Source organism: Perissodus microlepis, chromosome 14, assembly GCF_051167445.1.
Source record: "Perissodus microlepis isolate ML-2025 ecotype Zambia chromosome 14, ASM5116744v1, whole genome shotgun sequence".
NCBI classification, from domain to species: domain Eukaryota; kingdom Metazoa; phylum Chordata; class Actinopteri; order Cichliformes; family Cichlidae; genus Perissodus; species Perissodus microlepis.
In genome coordinates, this window is record NC_140474.1 from 7,693,384 (window position 1) to 7,712,785 (window position 19,402).

The following is a 19,402-nucleotide window of genomic DNA, read 5'->3' on the forward strand; positions in this document are numbered from 1 at the left end:
ACACAAGAGACCAAGGAAGACCAACAGAGGGGCAGCCGCGCCACTGTCCCAGAAAGAGCTGAGGAGAGTCCCAGATGAGGGGTCACTCAGCAGCCGCGGAGCAGAAGCCAGGGGGGGTTGCAGTGACGCGCCCGTGAGCTCCGCCGGCAGCCAGCTGTGCCTGAGTGACCGAGCCCCAGGCCGAGAGGCCTCTGGAGAACTTCAAGACATGTTGAGGAGGTCATTTATCTATTTAAATCAGCTGTGTTGGATCAAGGACACATCTAAAACCTGCAGGACACCGGCCCTCGAGGCCTGGAGTTCGACACCTGTGCTTTAGGGGCTCGCCCTGAAGTTCTACTTTTTTAGGCTCACAGATACATTGAAGGCATCCATGCTGCTTCTCATGATCTTTTGGGGTTGCTTCTGAATCCTTTCCAGCTCGAATGATCAAGAAAAAAACTACAGAGATGTTTGTACTGGTTTACTGAACACCCAGTGTCATAGCCCAAAGGCTGTTTTAAAGGTGGACAATTAATGGCAGTTAGGCAGCTTGTTCAATGGACAAGCGATTGTTTTTTTACACATAAGATATCAAATTAAAGACAAATAAATGCAATTGCAGATAAAGGGAAATTGGCAATCTTAGCAATCCTAGCAGCCACCATCTTTATATTCATTGCCTTTAAGGTAACACTGTAAAGGAATCTAATGTAACCCAAATAATACACACATTCAGATGATCCTGAAATATGATGTAAATCAAATAGATGAAAGACTAAACAGTCTCCTTACACTTAGAATATTCTCTTTGTTGACTGTTTCATAATTACTTAGCCTCCTGGGTGTGTCCAACAGTTTGACAGTTATGATGTATTATGACAGGTGTGGCACGATCAGAAAATGTGAGGTTTTTAAACTTGTGATTTTAACATTGTAATTGAAATTCCATCTCATCCTTTTATAAGTGTAACATCGGCAAACAGTTTTATAGGGAGGGACAGGCACGCACATCCTGCTAGACCAGCTATCAATACACGCCGAAACACGGAGATAATTCAACTTCAGTCGCTAATAACAGGGTTTTTTCTGGCTCTGAATGAGCCCCCAAGAAGTGGCATGAGAAGCACAATCACCCAATCTATCATAAAGGCAATGTGTCTGTCACCTTATTTAACATTTTCCTGTTTTTTTCTTACCACTTGATGAACAAAAAAAAATAATTATTGACCAAATGAAACCTTGTTTAACAAAACTTTGTGCAAACTGAAAAATTCTCTATGTAGGATAAATATTTTACTATGCTTTTACATAGCTGCTATAATTATGTTTACTTACAGAACCGTTAAACCAGAGATATAAAAAGCAAGATTTGCTAGATGTCTGGTGGTTAAGATTTGTTAGTTAGAGGTTAGTTCATCAAAATATATAAACTGGGTACTGAGAGTGTTTGAAGAGTCCTGATAAAAATCATGTTGAAATGTCAGACTGTATAGAAATACATAGTTTCTGTATTTGTATTGAGTAATCAGTGTTTCTTTCTGGACCTGTAGATCTTCCACCAGCCTCCAGATCCCAATGTGCCTCTGCCCCAGCCCCAGAGTCGACCTGGCTCTCGCAGGAGCAGGGCCATCTGTCTGTCCACAGGGCCCCGAAAACCCCGGAGCCTCTACACTCCCACACTGTGTCTTGCAGATGCAGATAGTGAGTACCAAGGAAGTGATGAGTGTCACAATTTGTTAAACCACGCCTTTAATATCTTTTAGGAATCTTTACACACAGTCTCCTACATTTAGGCCAGCTCTCTAAAGCTAGTGAATAATATAATATCTAAACATTTTTTGTCTAAATTGCAAAGAAGCTAAAATCTTTTACTTGCTAAGCAGGTTTTAATGAGGGCCTTGTGTGCCTCATCTCTGGTCCCTGCATAGGTGACGCTTTGAGCAGCAGTCCAGACAGCACCCCCATGGGGAGCATGGAGTCTCTGTCTTCCCATTCCTCTGAGCAAAACACCTCCTCCAAAACAGCTTCCTCTAGACAGAGGACATGTCAGGACAAGTCACTCCTGGACCTCCGCCGGACACCTTCACAGCTTTCAAATGGCCCCCAGAGTGCCGTGTTTGTCAGCAGTCCCGACTCGAGCTCCAGGGAGGACACGGGACGCACAGATGGCGAGTCAGAGGATGCTCTTAGCTCGTCCTCAGTCAGCACAACACCAAGGCTGTCTCCTGCACCCAAGAAAGCCCCACACTGTCGTGCTGACCTCAGGCCAGAGCTGCTAAACCGCTCCACTGCACCCTCTCTCAAATCATTGCATATATCCGAAGGTACGATAATCGTGAAGCGATGCCATTTGAAACGTAATTTGCAGTTATTTTGACTTAAAATCAAGTCGATCAGAATCTCATGAAAGTGAAATTTCAGGACAGAATAGATAAACTGGGTAGTTTTCACTGTTATGATTTATCCTTCAAGGGCTTTCAAACACTGACTGTAGCTCGAGAATATTTTGTTATTTCCTGATTTATTTGATGCAGCGTGATAGCTGTTCCTTAGTGTCTGCCTTTTGTTTCTATGTGTCATTTACGAGTTATTATTTGTATGTCACCGTTCAGGCCACAGGAGCTGCTCTGGATCTGTCCAAAGTTTATCAACACTGGAGTCCAAAGAGAGTTTAAAGCCTACTGAGCACCCAAACCTTCCACCAAAACAAGTGATCCGCCGCAGGATGGACACTTCAGTCAGCAACGGCTACCAAAGACCTGGCTCAGTGTAAAAAGCTTTAAAAAGCAAATCATTTTTCTCATCATAAGTTAGAGTTTTAACATGTCTCCACAAAATAAATACAAGTCAAACAGGCTTTTACATATATACTTGATTTTCTTTCTCCCTTCCTCTCTGTTTGCCCTCTGAGTTTTCTGCCTCCTTCATCTGTTTACGAGCATCGAGAGGTTTCTAAGGACAGATGAGTGCGTGTTGTGAGATTTATGTCTTTTCTGCTCTGGTGGGAGAGCTGGCCTTAATTATGTTCTGCCTGCTCTCGGGTTGCCGTGACCCAGCACCAGTCTGCACTGGATCTCTTGAGATGAATAGATAGTTTGACTTGTCGTGTCTAAGAAGCCAGTCACACTTGTCTTTCAATTAGTTTTCCCGTGTAGCATCCAGCTAGCTTGCCCTAGGCTCTGTTGTCCCCATGACTCTGGGGTTGTTATGTCCAGGGTCAAGTGTGGCCTCGTTATATAGTTTAACTCAGTTGAGCTTTGTGTTAAAGGTGAGTCTGCCAGGAGGAAGGAAACCTCCCATATTGTGTGGTTAAGCCTTTCATTTCATTCTCAACAATGAAAAATGCTGGCAAGAGCAAGTAAACTAAGACAGCACTGATACATTATAATAGATAACACACAGTTACACTGTTTCATTATTTTAAAATCATCTTAATTGTCACGCATGCATGTCTTTAATGGCATAATTACAGCTTGACATACTTTACACAATGAAGTGCACTGAACTCTATTGTTTTTTTTCCGATTGTTTTCAGGGTGGCTGCCCGAGCATTGCTTTTTGAAAATGCCTCCACCCAACAGTCTGCTCCAGTTGGAAGGTGATAAAAAATTACAACCCCAAACAAGAGTTTGACCTAATCGATCCCACGCTTATCTCCTTAAATCTGCGATTACAAAGCATATTTTTGTTGTCTTTACAGAGATGCCAAGGCAATGTATTCCTGTGAGGCAGAGCACAGTCATGAGCTCAGCTTCCCACAGGGGGCACACTTCTCAAACGGTGAGCAGAAAAAGCGCAAACACATAAGCACATTTAACTGTCTGCTTGTAAGCCGACCTTCGCTTTACAGCAAAAGTGTTCGGATTCAAGATTGCAAATGATTCGTTGAAAGGCTGATCGGAAGTGTAAATACTGTACACACAGAGGGGGTAATTTGCCTGACCTGTGCTGACAGCAAAGAGCAGGAACTTGGTGAATTTCCAGTGTTGAAATGGAAAGTTTTTGCTCTTAGCGCGACACTCCCATATACATTATGAACATCCAAACAGTGCCAAGATTTTTTTTATTGCCTCCTGCTTGTTTCCATTAAGAGATGACTTGGCCCACAAACAGTGTAGGCAGGTCACTGTAACCTAGTAATGAAAGGCACCAGTGCCGGTTTCCTCTTAGCACAGCCAGCAGAGCCAAATGCAAAAACGTCAACAAATGCTCCCCACAATTTACTAGCAGGCAGACTTTTATTGTTCTCCATTTTCTCTACATCTTAATTCAGCACATCTCTGCTAGATTGTATTTACCGGACATTTTACAGCTGTTTCCCTTTGTTCTGGTGAATCTCTGCAATAATTTCGTTTAGTTTTAATGGTTTAAACTGTTTGCGTTTCTTTCACGATGGCTAAAATTCAAATACTTCATGGGGACTGAATCTGAAGAGCAGACTAGCCCAGAGCCCTCCTCAATCTAATATTCATTAATTCTTGTAAATTATGCAGTCAAATATAGGCTCAGTGATTCAAATCAGCTTATTCCAGATCAAAAGTCTGAATCTGTTTTTTCACTGGCTCGGTATGTTTTTCTCTCTTCTGTCCTGTAGTCTACCCCTCTGTTGAACCAGGCTGGCTCCAAGCAACATACGAGGGAAAAACAGGTTTAATCCCAGAGAATTATGTTGTCTTCCTCTGACAGGTGGTAAACTTTGCATCTTTTCATGGTATCCATGGAAAACAAATCACACAATGTGCTTAAATGTCCCTATTATTATACTAATGCATATTATGCATTTTTAGCAGTTATCAAGCAGGTCAATAATTGCTTAAACAGTGCAACAAGTCCAAAGATATACCTCCCTTACTGTAATGACTATTGTGTGCTTCCGGAGAATGGACATTATTGTTAGATTTAACTATGTTGCCTGCTGGCTGCACTGAGTGACAGCGTTCACTTACAAAATCACCAAACAATATCATATCCCATTTCACACATTTTATTCTCAGAAAAATATCATATTTTAACTTCCCATTATATTAGCAAAACATATTCATCAAGAAGTTAATGAAAATCTGCTGTCTCATAAACATTTGTATTGACTGTAATTTAACAAGCTGTGATTTAAAATGAGAAGATCTATTTGAATCTAATAGAAAAAAAAGTATAATGGGTTTGCACCTTAATTTTCATGTTTTTGTACTCTGATCATTGCTCATCCACTGAATCTCCTCACTGCTGCAGTGCACTTTCTGGTTCAGTAGCTACACGGTACTGTAATGTACATTAAAGTTTGTCTTTTTCTCTGTAATTCCACATCAAAAGATATTTACTTCTCATGACATTATTATTTTTATTATTACTATACACTGCTCACAATAATATATATCACATGTTTGTTTTATAATGTTACAAATGAATGTTACGAGAAGTGTCCTTGATACACCGGTGTACTGGTAATGACAACTAGACAAGCATAGCGTTAACAGATAAAGTTCTATTTCTGTCACAGCATTTTTCTAAAGAAATGTTTCTAATTACATAAAAAGTTAACTTCATTGATACCATTTAAGAAAAGCATAAAAGAAAAATCAACAACAAGGTCACTTTGAAGTAAAGGTTTCTCTGGCTAGCCAAATTGTTTCTGGGAGTGCATTTTTAGTTTCGCTGTTGCCAAGATCAGGATGTTCTTTTCTTTTCCTTTTACATGTTAGGAATGCAAAGCAGCCTTGAACAGCGATGCCGGACTTGTACTCCCTTAGAGTCTGAATTTGCAGGGGCAAGTTATATCATTGAAATGATATTCATATCCCAAATATGTAACATTTGACATCCTTTTATATACTGGAAGTTTGATGCCTTGGAGACATCTACTGTATCCTGACAGTGCATAAACATGTCTATAAATAAACTTAAGCATGATAGACCAGTTGTCCAAATTTCTTTGCTATAGTTAGTGAGTGGAGATAAAGCTTTGTAGCAGTAAAGTTCTCCTCAAGTGTTCTTCCTATCCATAAAGACATGACAATAAATTTTATTTTATTTTTTACATTTGGACCCTTTAATCTTGTCAAGCCAGTAATGTTTTACTTCAAATTTGTCGCATTTCCTGGCCAAAGAACTCAGAAGTTGCGATAACTCAGGAGAAAATGTGGTTATTGTCCTGAATGGTCTGGATTTCTTAACAGTGCAACATTAATGGTAATAAACATGTTTGCAGTTGTCACTTGCATCGCATTAAGATCTCATTATTTACATTTATGTTGATGCAGATATGGATGTAAATTAAAGCTGGTGAGCTAAGTTTTGTTAAGAAAATATGGCTCATAGGTCACTTTTCGTTCTTATAAATATTTTAAACAAAGTTATTTTAAAGGTTTCACCTTCCTTAAGTAGGTATGGTGAGTTACTATGCTGGTATCCTGTATTTATTAGCCTAAGTCACAAATTTCAATTTATTCTGCACCTTTCCTTGACAAATGTTAGCATTTTTGTATTTATTTTTTATTTGTTGTGAATACAAAAATATCTCTAATGGTTTTCTTAAAACATACTATGTTTAAAGCAAGTTTTATACACAACTTGTAGGAATGGAAATGGTGGATACACCTGAATAAAACATAGGAACTTTATTGATTGATGCCTCTAAATATATAATTTTCAAGATATGTCTCTGCTAAAAACATTTTAAGAAACCTGGTCATCCTGTTTAACCTCAAGCAAATTAGAGGCATTTTGGCAAAATGAAGGCTCTGAAGAATCCAGTAACAATGGGATGAGTAATCCAGACACAAGCTGTCTTCACAGAGCTGCAGTATCTGTGTTGGCAATGTCATTTGCTGTGGAATAAGAGGGGCCTCACCATGCCAGCAAGGACCTTGGGAAGCTGGGAGGCAATGACCTCTGACATCATCTCTGGAAACTCCACTTTCATGGCATCTGCCTGGATGAAGGTACTCAAACAGAACAGGTTGACCTTCTTTACTATCTGTTAAAAAAGAAACATCAATTTGTGTCTTGGTAGTTGTTAAAGTGGCAAAAATATATATACGGTTATACTGAGCTCCGTGGGGGAGCCTACATCATGAATGGCATCCATGAGTTTGGTGAGGTGGTAGAATCGCTGGGAACTTGCCACGATGCCCTTCTCCTTCATTTGAATAGCCTTGGTCAGCTCCCGGATGTAGTTTTGTCTCATTTCATCAAATGCTGCCTGACTTTTTAATCCTTCAAGAGGCACTAAGTGCAGAGAAGATATTTGCATATTTAAAATTGCACTAAACATTTCAAAACAGTATTGTTAGAAAAAGTAAAGAAATACTGGGGAGATGTTATGCAAGTACCAGCCAGCAATGATTTTAAAGGTAAATGCCGTTAGTAAAACTAGGATTGATAGCAGTTGCTACATAAATCATGTCAAGATGCACACTGCTTTTATAAAACTGTCTTTATTGTGCAGTGCAGCTGTAACTGATCATAGCTTAGTTTGTAAGTCTCCTTAACAGCGTAAAATAGGGCCGTGCGATATGACCAAAATCTCTGATTCAGTTTATTTTGAAAAGTCTCAACGGGATCTTGAGCTTTATTGTGAAAGGTTTATGTCGAAATAACGACAACGCATAAAAACAAGCGCTTGTCTGTCTGTAGTGTGGTTATATTAAATATAAGAGAAAGAGAGAACTTTAAGAAATTAATATAGCCACTACAGTGACCATCAAAATAATGAAAAAATATTGCCGTAAACAGTTTATTTTGTGACACCACGAAACAAACGATAGCGTAAAATGCAACGATAGACGTTTTTATATCGTCATCTGATATATATGGTTATATCAAACAGCCCTAGCGTAACAGTCTTACCTGTGTTGAGCAATATTATGGCTTTCATGCAAAGAAACTCTTCGCGTGTAACTTGAAGATTTGCAAACTCCTGAGGAATAAACTGTATCACTAGACAGAGGTCGTAAATTGGAGATCTCCTCATTTGCTCCCTAATGGACAAAAGCACAAAATGGTTTACGTCTCTGGATAACCAGTAGACTCTTTCTCTACTGAAATCACTAACTTATGGATAAAAGAGTTCATGAATCATCACCAACCGAAAGCCATCTTCAATTGCCGATGACTGTGGTTACTTACTGGCTAAGAACCAGATCAGGTGCAAAGTATAAATATTCACTGGTGACATTCTGAAAGGAGCGCCACCCCAGAGAGAACACCATCATGTTCATCCACGAGTACTGGATGAGTGTCATCTGATCATTGATGTGTAGATTACGAAAACCTAAAAAAAAGAAGAAGAAGAACATTTCATTCATAACATTTCTTCTCGTATATATATGGTTTTCCAGTAACAGTAACATTTTTGTCTCAGTAGGTGTTTACAGTCATATTAAACTATATTAAAATTTCCTGTCAAACACTTGACTCGGTGACAATATTCAAGGCATTACAAAGTCTTCTATCTTGGCGTTTAGGACTTTAGACTTCCAACAAGGCCCGCCACTAGATCCCCATGACAACAACTGTGATGGCCCTGAGATGCAGAAAGCTGTTACCTGGGAGAGATTTTGACCACTTCACAATCCACATCAGCTGTTTCTCACACAGCCTGTTGAGACTGGTGAGCAGAAGATGGGGAGCATCAGGCTGGGAGATGTCATGACCAGAGTACACCACCTCTGGTTCAATGTTTTCAAGGATGTTGATCATTTGTTGGGAGACTTGTAGCTCATGAATGCCTGGTATGTAAGACATGGGAGTCAAGGCTTGGCTGTCACCGGGCATGGTCATGTGGGACCGGAACATCAGGGATGGGGTCAAACCTGTGTTTTTCAAGGCCCCAAAGCGCTTCAGTTTCCTCCCTGTGACGTGAACACAAGTTCTGGTTTGATCTGATGGGAAACCACTAAATTCGTGCCAATAAGACATTTAAAAGAGTAAAATATCCTGAGGTTTTTTTGTTGTTTTTTTGAGTCATGATGTTCTTTTTAATCTAAACATGCAGAATATTCTCTTTGGTTTTAATCATGGTTTCTTGGGACTACATGATAAATAAAACCAAATGATACCTCCAAGCATCATTCCTGCTTGATAGCACTTTCGAAGGCGACACGCAGGGCAATTTTTTCTCCGAATTTTGTCCACAATGCAGTCATTCCGCCCAGCACAGAGATAGCTGTGATGGCCTGTTGAATGAATAGGTACAGACAATGCAAAACATTTTTAGCAGTTCTCCATTCCAAATATGTAGGAAACGGGAGAGGTCTTTAATAAGAAGAGAATGTGTTGAAGAGCTCTTGACTATTAGCATGAATACTCTACTCCACACTGAGGCAGCACTCTGGCAGAAAATTACATAGAGGCAAGGCTGTGAGGACAGAGTGACATGGCCACGGTGAGACATAGTGGCTCTAATATATCTCACATTGAAAGATAACAGGGGAAAAAAAACTCCAAGTGGAAGAACAGGATGTACACTAGTAACTGTGATACTGTTGCTAATAACCTTTAACAACTACCACAAAAGGTCATTATTATTCTTTTAGCTTGGTTTTAGGAAAAATTTATAAAGATTAACATAGAAAATACATGTCTAAGCACTAAGAGAGATTTTTCATTTGTTTAAATATCGTAGTATTATGTTAGTAGTACATTGTGCAGCATTTTAAATGTGCGACATGAGGACAGAATCAAAAGAAAGAAAAAGACAGTAAGGAGTAAAGCAGTGAAAACTATATATACATATATATATATATATATATATATATATATATATATATATATATATATATATGATTCATACACACACACACACACACATATACACACACACACTGTGGTTATTTTGACATTTGTTAAAGATTTTCTTTGCTCACCTTCAACCGCTCTTTTAAAAAATACTTTACAGCTCCCACACGTTAAGACTCCATAGTGGCAGCCAGATGCCTCATCACTACAAATCATACACAGTCTCTGGGGTGGCATACTGGGGGGGAAAGTAAATATATGTGAAGAGAAAAAATATTCAGACAAAGACTACTGAGCGCTGTGGACTCCGCATTAGATAAAATATTTTTTGTTACATTCAGAAATACCTAGAAAACCGTTAGTCGTTGTAAAATGATAAAGTATGTGTTGACAGTTGTGTAATTAATTAGGCTACTCTTTGATCCTCGAGTTACACGTGCCAACGTTCACACCTATCCAAACTGTGTTAATAGTTTTGCGACACTGTTATGATTAATATGATTAAGATTCTGTCGGCAGTTATCACGCTGAGTAGTAGTTACCCGGGGAATGTGGAGAAAGGAGCTGGGTTCCTCTGAGGAAGAGTCTGGGTCTGGTTCTGCATCCCATTGTAGCCATTAGTTCTGAACGGGTCCTCGTTTACCCCCGCCGACTGTCCCCAATACTGGGTCTCACCTGGAGATGCTTGCATCTGCCAGCGAGGAACATCAGTCTTATATATCGACAGTTGCCCAGCTGTTTGCGCGTTGGGATCGAAGCTAATGGTAGCTTTCCCGGGCAAACCACATCTGGAGTCAGCCCTTACTGGGTTAACAAGCTGGTCTGACTGGTTCAAGTCCATTAGAAAGTTTGGAGAGACCTCCAGCCCCGGTCGGGAAACTGCAGCGGCTGATGCGAAACTTGTCGATGCACCTTCGCTAAGCCCTAAGTGCTGCTTCCTGTCGGTGTCAGAACAGGTATCGAGAGCGGAAATCTCGGGTGATGGATCAAAGTTGTGACAGGGGATGTCCATAATCACAGAAGGCTCCTTTTCATCTTTGATGAACTTGCAAGCCCCGGAGGTAGAGGGGAGACTTGCGCCTGGTAAACTTTCGGATGCGGCCACGTTTGTCCTCTGAAGTTTAACAAAATCCTCCCACGGAACACCATCACATTTAAGATAGTCTCTGTTACGGTCATAAAAATGTTTTGCTCCAAGTGAAGGATCGACTGTGTTACAGTCTTTAAAAACTGCGCAGTCAGGGCTTGAATTAAGACCTTGGATCAGTGTGTTAACGTTTCCAAAATTACGCACAGAGGACATGCAATTTAGAAACCGTGAATCGGCCGGCAATTTTGTATTCGACCTACTGTATCCAGCTTCAATCATGTCACTTGTTTCGGTGGAATCAGCGACCGAAGTACTGTTGGTGCCCATCTTCCCGTTTGTTTTATTCTCCATTTTGTGAACCTCTAAGCGCACAACAGAGAGTGGAGGGCGCTTGGAGGTTGGAAGGTGTATGATAAGCTGTGATTTGGTAACCTTCCTGTAGTCCTCCTCCCCGTGGAAAAAGGCAGTCACTTGTCTTTCTTTCACATAAGGTCTATTCCATTAATATATATCTATATTTTTTCACTTGTTTGTATAACGAAAAAAAATAAAACCAAGTTTTGGCCAATGTTGATGAGAGCGCAACTACGATCCCCAGTCGATAATCTCGGCAGATTTATAAGCATAACCTTGTGCTGGTAGTAGTCATCTTTAAAAGTCACATCGATTGTTTTTATTCCTGTTTCACATATTCGTAGTATTCCTCATTCTGACTATAACCGTCCTCCAAAGGTTGCCAGGGGAAGAATCCAAGACAAGACATCTATGTGGTTGCACTGCGCTCACACCAGACTTAAACAATAGACCAAAGAGGAGAATCAACAGTGCATCACTTCAATGCCAATGGTCTTTTGTCTCCGCCCTACAGTTCATGAATTAAGTAAAATATGGGGAAGGCATTATTACCAAAGGAGAAAGTACTATAAACTCTTATCGTCATCGGAAAGACGAAGATAAACCCCAGTAACTCGCAAAATGGATAATCATTTCCAACATCACCCTTGTGATTTCTGCTAAATCACAAACTTTTGTCTGTTTTATTAGTTTTCTTCAAAGGAATATTTTTTATAACTTTAATTGACTGTTTCCTTTTTCATATTTAATAGATTTCATAGTGCTCGGAAACTAACCCTGCGTTTAAGCATCATCATTTTACTGTAGACAGATGAATATATAAAAAGACTTTGATGAAGTGAAGACTATCACCCATGTGGCCATCTAATGGCTAATGTATTATAAAATTGCCCTTTACCTTGAATGACTTTTTTGTTTTATCTTTAGCCTCAACCTTGTTAGATATTATAGAGGGTTTTATTTTTAAAGGAAATGTGAATGTTGCTGATGCATGTCGTTATTATTCACACAACGACCTTGGCCCCTATCTCCTGCGTCATGTTTTTGACAACATCAGAAACAATTCTCATGCTGTAATTGTTCTTCATATCTCCATAATGTGTTCTTTAATGTGCTGCAATGGCCTAGTTTTCTCACAAGTTTTTAAACTTTAAATATAGCTCCCATTGACCACCAACAGGCTTCGAAAAATCCTCTCATTTAATCAAATTTCGAATATTTCAGACACATGGGTAAATTTCCTCGGGATGTTAATGTTATAGATTCTTCTGGTGGTAATTGTATCAGTTTCGCTGTTTTATAACAGCCATGTCTGTCCTTGGTGTAAATGCTTCACAGCTGCATTATTCACAGGCTTGACAGTTAAAGCCTGGTTGTAGCTTTTAGTCTTTCTGCCTCGCTATATGGAGGCGAGCTGGATGTCTACATGACAGGTCACACTGTTCTCAGATATTTTGCCTAACACCAAGCACGAGAGAGCACAACAGCATGTGGTGCAATGATTTTAAAAACGCATAATCTCTCATGGGATGAAGATAACCCGCAGTAACTTTAATAACATTAAATAAACATTATACTCGGGTAATTAATATTTTGACAAAGAACAACATTTAAGAAAAAAAAATTATACAGTTTTGAACATCAAGCCTGGAGTTGTGTTGATTAACTGAAGTTACATTAAAGAAAAAGTAACTACTTTCCTCCAGCTACACTGAGCGCAGTTATCAGAAAGAAGCTTAATTGAGTGTTGCGACTGAGACAATCAAACATATCTTTCTGTTTTATCTGAACCGCTTTCTGGTTTTCAGCACCAGATGAATTACCTCCAAAACAAACATTGCAGATGACAGCAGTCAACTCAGAACTGTAGCCTAGTCAAAGCAACAGGAAAAGTTACATTACAGTTTATTGTAGCAATAAGCAAACTGTTCAGACACAGGCACGGGGAAAAAAATCAAAAGACAAACAAATTCATAAGTTTACACAATGGAGAAAATGGAGGATTTTTTTTATAATGAATACAAAATATGTCGTTTTATCAGCTAAATTGTGTCTGAAAGTTGTGTGTTAAGTCTGTGTCACAGAAACATTCGGCCTTGACTGAATCCCTCATTAATGAGAACGATGGAGTGTGTCCAGTAAATACATTTCTAATCTTTATTGTTTTTAAGAAACCATATCCAGTGTATGCTTCTGCTCTTCTTTCTGCTTCGCATGCATTACTTCTTCCAGCTGCCTCATGAGCTCTGTTAGTGTCTTCTTATCGTGCTTCTCCCTTTCCAGGAGCTCAAAGCGAAGACTGGAGATGTCATGTTTGATCTCTTTCAGTTCACCTGAGGAACAGCAAGTGAAAAGGATAAAATTGTGTTTTTTATGTGATCCTGGCATGAAAAGTAGCCCAGAAGAACTTACCTTCATTCACTTCATTGTTATCTTTATCCCTCTGTGCTTTTAAGATGTATCTTTTAATGAGACAATTCATTATTTTCTGTAATAAAGTAACAAAGTCATGATTATAGTTTTATTCTGCTCTGCCAATTATTTCCCTCACACAAGACACAATTTGGACTATTTGGACTGACATGTTATGGGTCCTTATGTGTATATACAGCAAATTTCTTTTATGCCTTATACTGTTTCATAGGTATGATTCCATAGATGACACCAAAATAAATTACAAACTTTGCACTTTTTATGTGCACTTGTTTATGTATGCAAAACTTTTATCAGGAAAGACAATTTACTGAAAGCTCCTTTAAGCAGTTAATCAGCATTTGGAGATTTAAAAAGCTTTACTTGATGATGGGTTGGACAAAGAGATGTTTCCCCAGCCAGATCGTCCTGTCGTCTTAACTAAGACAAAAACAACCAAAAGAAGAAGGTGTTAACATAGGTACTTACAACCCCAACCTGTACCTATTAATGTGACAAAAGAAGGCCCTGTAGACCCGCTGAGATGATATATATTCCAACTAGTACATTCAACAAAATTTGTTTGCAAAACTTCCTTGATTAAAATGTTGTTTCATCAAATGACACTGGTGGTGCCTCACATTGTTAAGCTCCATCTCATTGCGTGATTTTTTTGTGTGTCTGCCGGGAGGTACATTCCAGATGAAATCCTTTATACTCAGCAATAGACAAGATACTGATTTTGGGCTGGGCACAAGATTGAAGGGCACAGGCAGTGTGCCACTATGGTCAAAGTAAGAGAACCAGAGTTTAGCTCTTGCAAATTTCCACTCGACATCTGCATCATCCTGCAGCAAAAAAAACAAAAACAAAAAAGATGGAAATTTAAAACGCTGATAAATTTGGCAATCGGGCTTAAAATACAGTATCAGTCAAATCAGTTCTAAATTAGAAATATCAGTGATGAAGTTGTACCTCAATTTCTTGGAAAGAGCTGTTAAACATAGCAATGAGCATATTCAGCAAGACGACCACCATGATGATGTTGTACACCCCGTACAGAACGTAGCCTACATTCTCAATGAACTTATGATTGATGTCAATCACCACTGATTTCACTTCTGACAGCCCAAAGATGGCCCAAAATAATGTTTTAAAACTCTCTTCAAGCCTGGAGTAATACAGAAATCAGAATTTAGTATAGTTCAACCATTGTGCCATATTTATTAGACACGTTTTGTGTGTAAAGGAAACATTTGATCATATTTTTCTAAAAACTGCGTTTTTGAAGTCGTTTGACACTTACGTTGTAAAGGCATCGTTGTGCTTGGCTCCAAGGTAGTATGAGTATAGATTGAACATTCCTACCATGAAAGCCACAAACACTGTTACGAACACCACCATGAATTTAAATATGTCTTTCACCGTCCTTCCCAAAGAGATCTGCAAAGGCCCGAAGCGCTCGTTGGCGGGCAGGATGTACGCAATGCGGGAGAAACTAAGCACAACGGCAATTGCGTAAAGGCCTTCGGAAATAAGCTGCGGGTCTGAGGGCACCCAATGGATTCGAGCTAGGAAAAAAGAGAGAGAGAGAGATGCTGCATGTAAGAACAGGTTTTATGATCTAAACTTTGTCTCTGTTAATATTATTACTTGTGTTAAGATTTATAAATCAAATACCAATAAAGATCATTTTTCATTTTAATGATGAATTTAAAAAATTTAATTGGGCTATGAAGATAACATCTAAAAGTTTGTTTGTCTCTTTGTCCAGTGCAACATTAGAACAAAATTAAAATCTAAGACCAGCAACCTTTTATTTTAACAATGTAAACAAATATTGAATCCTTACCCATAATAATTTTTTGGTCTACACTTACCAAGCTGGAAATACTGTATTTCAAAGGGTAACGTCATGTTGGACAGGCTAGTATGGTGCTTGTCAATATAACACTGGGCTGAATATGCATGCCAAAAAGCCATTAATCTGGCAGTGAAAGACGTCATAAAAATGGTGAGGATGCTAAAGTCTAGAAGGTTCCAGGGTTCTGATATGTACTCCCGGATGTCCTTGGACCAAATGTTGTTACATTCTTCCCAGATCTTCCCTGTGGAGAAAAAAAAAGTGATTGGCAGTCCCATTTTTGCTCTCTTATATGAAATAGTGTAATAAAATCTTATCATGTACAAACATTATTATTGGATAGTATTTACATCACATTGGAATTTTTATTGCTGTTACTGGTAAATCATGTTTGACATGGCTTCAAAGTCTGGTCTGTAGTTTGAGATTTTCTTGGTGAATGTGGGCAATTTGTATCATAGCAGATGTGTGAAGATTAATAAATCTTGAATGATTTTGATGTTCTTACCCTGACATGCACAGCAGTGTAATAATCAGAGGACCCTGACTAAAATAATGAGAAATCCATAAGTATATTGGTGAGGGACAAAGTGTGTTTACGCTTATGACCTATGACCCAAGATATGATGAGAATTTCCATCCAGGTGAAGGGCGTGGTCTTCATACGAAAAAGCTGTGAAGGGTAATCATGGATGGTCATGTTGGGCAGCAGTGAAGTTCCCTCAAAGCGGTCTGCTGCATTCAGGACCAGTAGGCAAAGAAATATCATGAAGGAAGCTGCATGCGCCACAAACTTCAGGAAAGGGCCACCCATAAGTTTCCCAAACTGAAGCGAGAGACAACAAACAGAACAAAACCTAAAATCACATATTTCTGACATATTTCAGTGATATATCTTATACATCAAAAGATACATGGCAGTGCTTAAGCCAGTCATAAAAACTGAAACGTTGATGATGAGGAAAAACTTCATAGGAAACTAAAAAAGTCAGCACAATCCTACATTACAGCTTTGTTAACTTAGTGTTACCAGAATTTGGCAATTTAAAGTTCAGCAGGCATAATGCAACACTTGTATGGCAGGTTATTAGGTTATGTGCAACTTTTTTTGTAAACTAACCTTACTTGACGGTGCTATCCAGTAAATAAAAGCCAGTATAGGCAACCCAAGAGCTACACCGAGAACAAGAAGAATCTTAACTGCTGTTGTTTGCTGGTGGAGTCGAGATAGGTTTTCATACCAGATGGAAAGGAGTTGCTGTTGGCAGTTTGGATGTGCCACAAACTGCCTCATTTGAGTTTAAAGGTATGTGTTGTGTGTGTGTGTGTGTGCATGTGTGTGTTCATGCAAGACAAAGACAGACAGACAGAGACAGGAAGAGAAAAGGATTACTTTACATACTTTACATATTCAAACATGAGGTTGATGAAGGAAGCAAGATTGATTTAAAAAAAAAAAAAAAAAGCTAAAGAGTGCTCATGTGCTTACCTTCTTAACCTCATATTTTATTGCAAGTTTTAACCTAATCAGGTTTTGTCTGTTCGTGGTGTCTGAGCTACGATATGATTCTTTGTCCCCATTTAAAATAGCCTCCACTTCCTCTGTGTTTCGACACAAATCCAGGAGCCCCACCACAAAGTCTTTACACTGCATGGACAGGTTCTTATAATCATTCTGTAACAGAGAACAGCAACATATGCACTGTCATGAATGAGTGAAGCACATAAACAGACCTGCAAAAACATCAATACGCATCCTGAGTGAACACTGTAATTACTGTACCTTGAACTCTTTCTCAGTGTTGGCCAGAACTGCAAGCTCATTGCTCAGTTCCAGCGCTGCCATCACAGGATCTTCACTGGAGAGACAGAGATATGCCGGGCTGGCTAGACCTTTATATGCATTGATGCGGGACTGTGAATGGCTGAAAGAGTCATGCCTCCGCTGCTCACTACAGGTCTTGCACTGACAGTAGTAGTCATGGGGTCGTTCTATCCTGGCTCCCTTAAGAAGAAGTATATGCACTATTTCATACTCTTGGCACTGGCAAGCCAGAATGATGGGAGTGATGTCATGAGAGAACCGTGTCCCATCCTCATCATAGGAGAAAAAGTCATCATGCATCTCTGCCTGGCTGGGGCTGTTAGTCAGCCTTTGACTGTCTGCAAAAGCCTCGTGGTTCAGTATGGCCTCTACTATGCGAATGTAACCTTTACTGATGGCTAACAGCAAAGCATCTCCTATTCTGGCGAGGTCTTTCTTCTTTAGAAGAAGTCTGGTAAGTTCTAGATGCTCATTGGCAACAGCCAGCTGCAGTGCATTCTGTCCCATGTAGTTGACACAGTTAACATTGAGCTCTGGCAGCTCTTCCAACATCCGCCTCACTTCAGGGATATTGCCATATTCTGCAGCTTCTAAAAAAACTTCCTCCTTCATAGAAAGGCAAGAGGAAGAGTGAGGATGAAATGGGTAACCGGCCCCCCAAAAAGCTTGTCTCCGGGGTTTGACCACAATTTGTCTTAGCATCGTGGCTTTCTCTTCATTGCTCCATCTAAAAACATTTAAGTGTGTTTAGTCATATGATCTTTAACACAGGGCTACAATCACATTTTAGGTTTGTAAAATTATTTCTGTAAGACAAAATAGACCTACCTTTTCAGCTGGTAATCCCTCCTTTGCTAAGGTAAGATTAATAATTTCTCTCGAGGAAGATAAACAAATATTCTATTGCTTTAAAGGATAATTTTTACCTTATATCACAAAAAGGGCTGGACAATGAGACAGCAGTGATCCAACCAGTGACTGAACAACAGTGTGCACTGTGGGTCTCTGCTGATTTATAACTCACACTAAATGTGTGACACCACCCACAGATTCATCATCTGCTCTCCTTCATTTCATGGGAGGACACTGACCATTCAGCCTCTGCTGGATTCACATGTCTTTTTAATTTCGTTACTGTTAAATAATCCAAAATAGACTATACATAACACCACTTGCTGATCATGGAAAACTTAGAACGTGTTGTCTTAACCACAGACATTAAGCTGAGGTCATACCTGATGACAGTGACTATTTTTATTGCTAATTAAGTCGCCATTTTTAAAAGAGAAAATCAACTTTCTGCTCACTAATTACATTTGAATAACAAGGTTATCTGAGGAGCTAATTGCTTCAGCACAAATAACCACCATGATGACAGAAGTTGACGATGTCCAGTATATTCAGTCATAATTAGTGACATTAGTAACAAGATTTTAAGTAACTGAGCAATCCGTTAAATGCATGCAATACAGGCAGAATTTGCTCTGATAGAGGGGCAGATCGTTTATATTTGCGAATACAATATAAACTGAATATGTATCCTGCTGTTAGGCCAGGGAAGGTGAAAAAAATCCTTATTTAAACCGAAGTGGTTTAAATAAGGATTTAATAAGTGAAGATCAAAATAATATTTGAAACATATTTTCTGGTGAACTTTGTTTCCCTTCCTATATCATCTAAAGAGCTAGATGGAGAAAACAAATGAAATGAAAGATTTCTGTAGCATCGTAAAAGTAGCAATAACATCGATATTATGGAAATATAACAATATCATTATCTGTCATATATAGAGATAGAGAGAGAGATTTAAAGGGAAAAAAACACGCGCTTCACTAACCTTGGGAAATACTGCTCCACCAGATGATTTATTAATTGTTTAATCTTTATGACCCAAATCTGCTTCGGTCATCGAGCTCATCCTGTAGCCTCTGGACCTTCTGTCAGAGTGGCTCTAACCCTGCCTCCAGTGTTGACTCTTGAAGCTTACAGTGCTGCATTTGCACGCCCAAAGGGCGTTTTTCCTTTAGAATTTCCTTTGAAATATGGGTATTGGTGTGGGAATTATATTTATCTATTATTTACTTTATTTTCAATCAATCTTCCCGTAAGCCCTCTAAAGCAAGATATTAAAGCACTTTGA

At 39.2% G+C, this 19,402-nt stretch overlaps 3 protein-coding genes across 5 annotated transcripts in view; 1 reads left to right on the forward strand and 2 right to left on the reverse strand.

The window, feature by feature from the left end:
* arhgap42b (Rho GTPase activating protein 42b) overlaps positions 1-5,891 on the forward strand; it is a 77,991-nt gene extending 72,100 nt beyond the window's left edge. The window contains exons 20-25 of one of the 2 annotated variants that reach the window (XM_084951961.1): positions 1,533-1,683; positions 1,899-2,306; positions 2,595-2,751; positions 3,518-3,580; positions 3,683-3,762; positions 4,577-5,891. In XM_084951961.1, the coding sequence (XP_084808087.1) occupies positions 1,533-1,683; positions 1,899-2,306; positions 2,595-2,751; positions 3,518-3,580; positions 3,683-3,762; positions 4,577-4,665 (948 nt within the window). In that variant the 3' untranslated portion in view covers positions 4,666-5,891. The remainder of the gene's footprint in view (positions 1-1,532; positions 1,684-1,898; positions 2,307-2,594; positions 2,752-3,517; positions 3,581-3,682; positions 3,763-4,576) is intronic. The other variant, XM_084951962.1, reaches the window with a different exon arrangement.
* pgr (progesterone receptor) lies at positions 4,951-11,599 on the reverse strand. Its single transcript, XM_084951960.1, has 8 exons — positions 10,260-11,599; positions 9,846-9,955; positions 9,039-9,155; positions 8,526-8,831; positions 8,107-8,251; positions 7,828-7,958; positions 7,049-7,206; positions 4,951-6,955 (listed from the first exon to the last, which is right to left on the reverse strand). Exons 1-8 carry the CDS (start codon positions 11,156-11,158, stop codon positions 6,800-6,802), a joined length of 2,022 nt encoding a protein of 673 aa, XP_084808086.1. The 5' UTR covers positions 11,159-11,599; the 3' UTR covers positions 4,951-6,799.
* Positions 11,600-12,691: 1,092 nt separating this feature from the next.
* trpc6b (transient receptor potential cation channel, subfamily C, member 6b) lies at positions 12,692-19,230 on the reverse strand. Of its 2 annotated transcripts, none has more exons than XM_084951330.1 (12): positions 19,100-19,230; positions 17,221-17,989; positions 16,927-17,112; positions 16,558-16,722; positions 16,047-16,263; positions 15,454-15,681; positions 14,880-15,144; positions 14,549-14,744; positions 14,215-14,421; positions 13,958-14,014; positions 13,574-13,649; positions 12,692-13,494 (listed from the first exon to the last, which is right to left on the reverse strand). In XM_084951330.1, the coding sequence occupies exons 2-12, from the start codon at positions 17,962-17,964 to the stop codon at positions 13,328-13,330; spliced, it is 2,508 nt and encodes an 835-aa protein (XP_084807456.1). In that variant the 5' UTR covers positions 17,965-17,989; positions 19,100-19,230; the 3' UTR covers positions 12,692-13,327. The 2 variants fall into 2 exon arrangements, with proteins under 2 accessions (XP_084807456.1, XP_084807457.1); XM_084951331.1 differs by lacking the exon at positions 19,100-19,230 and adding an exon at positions 18,091-19,090.
* Between the last annotated feature and the right edge of the window lie 172 nt (positions 19,231-19,402).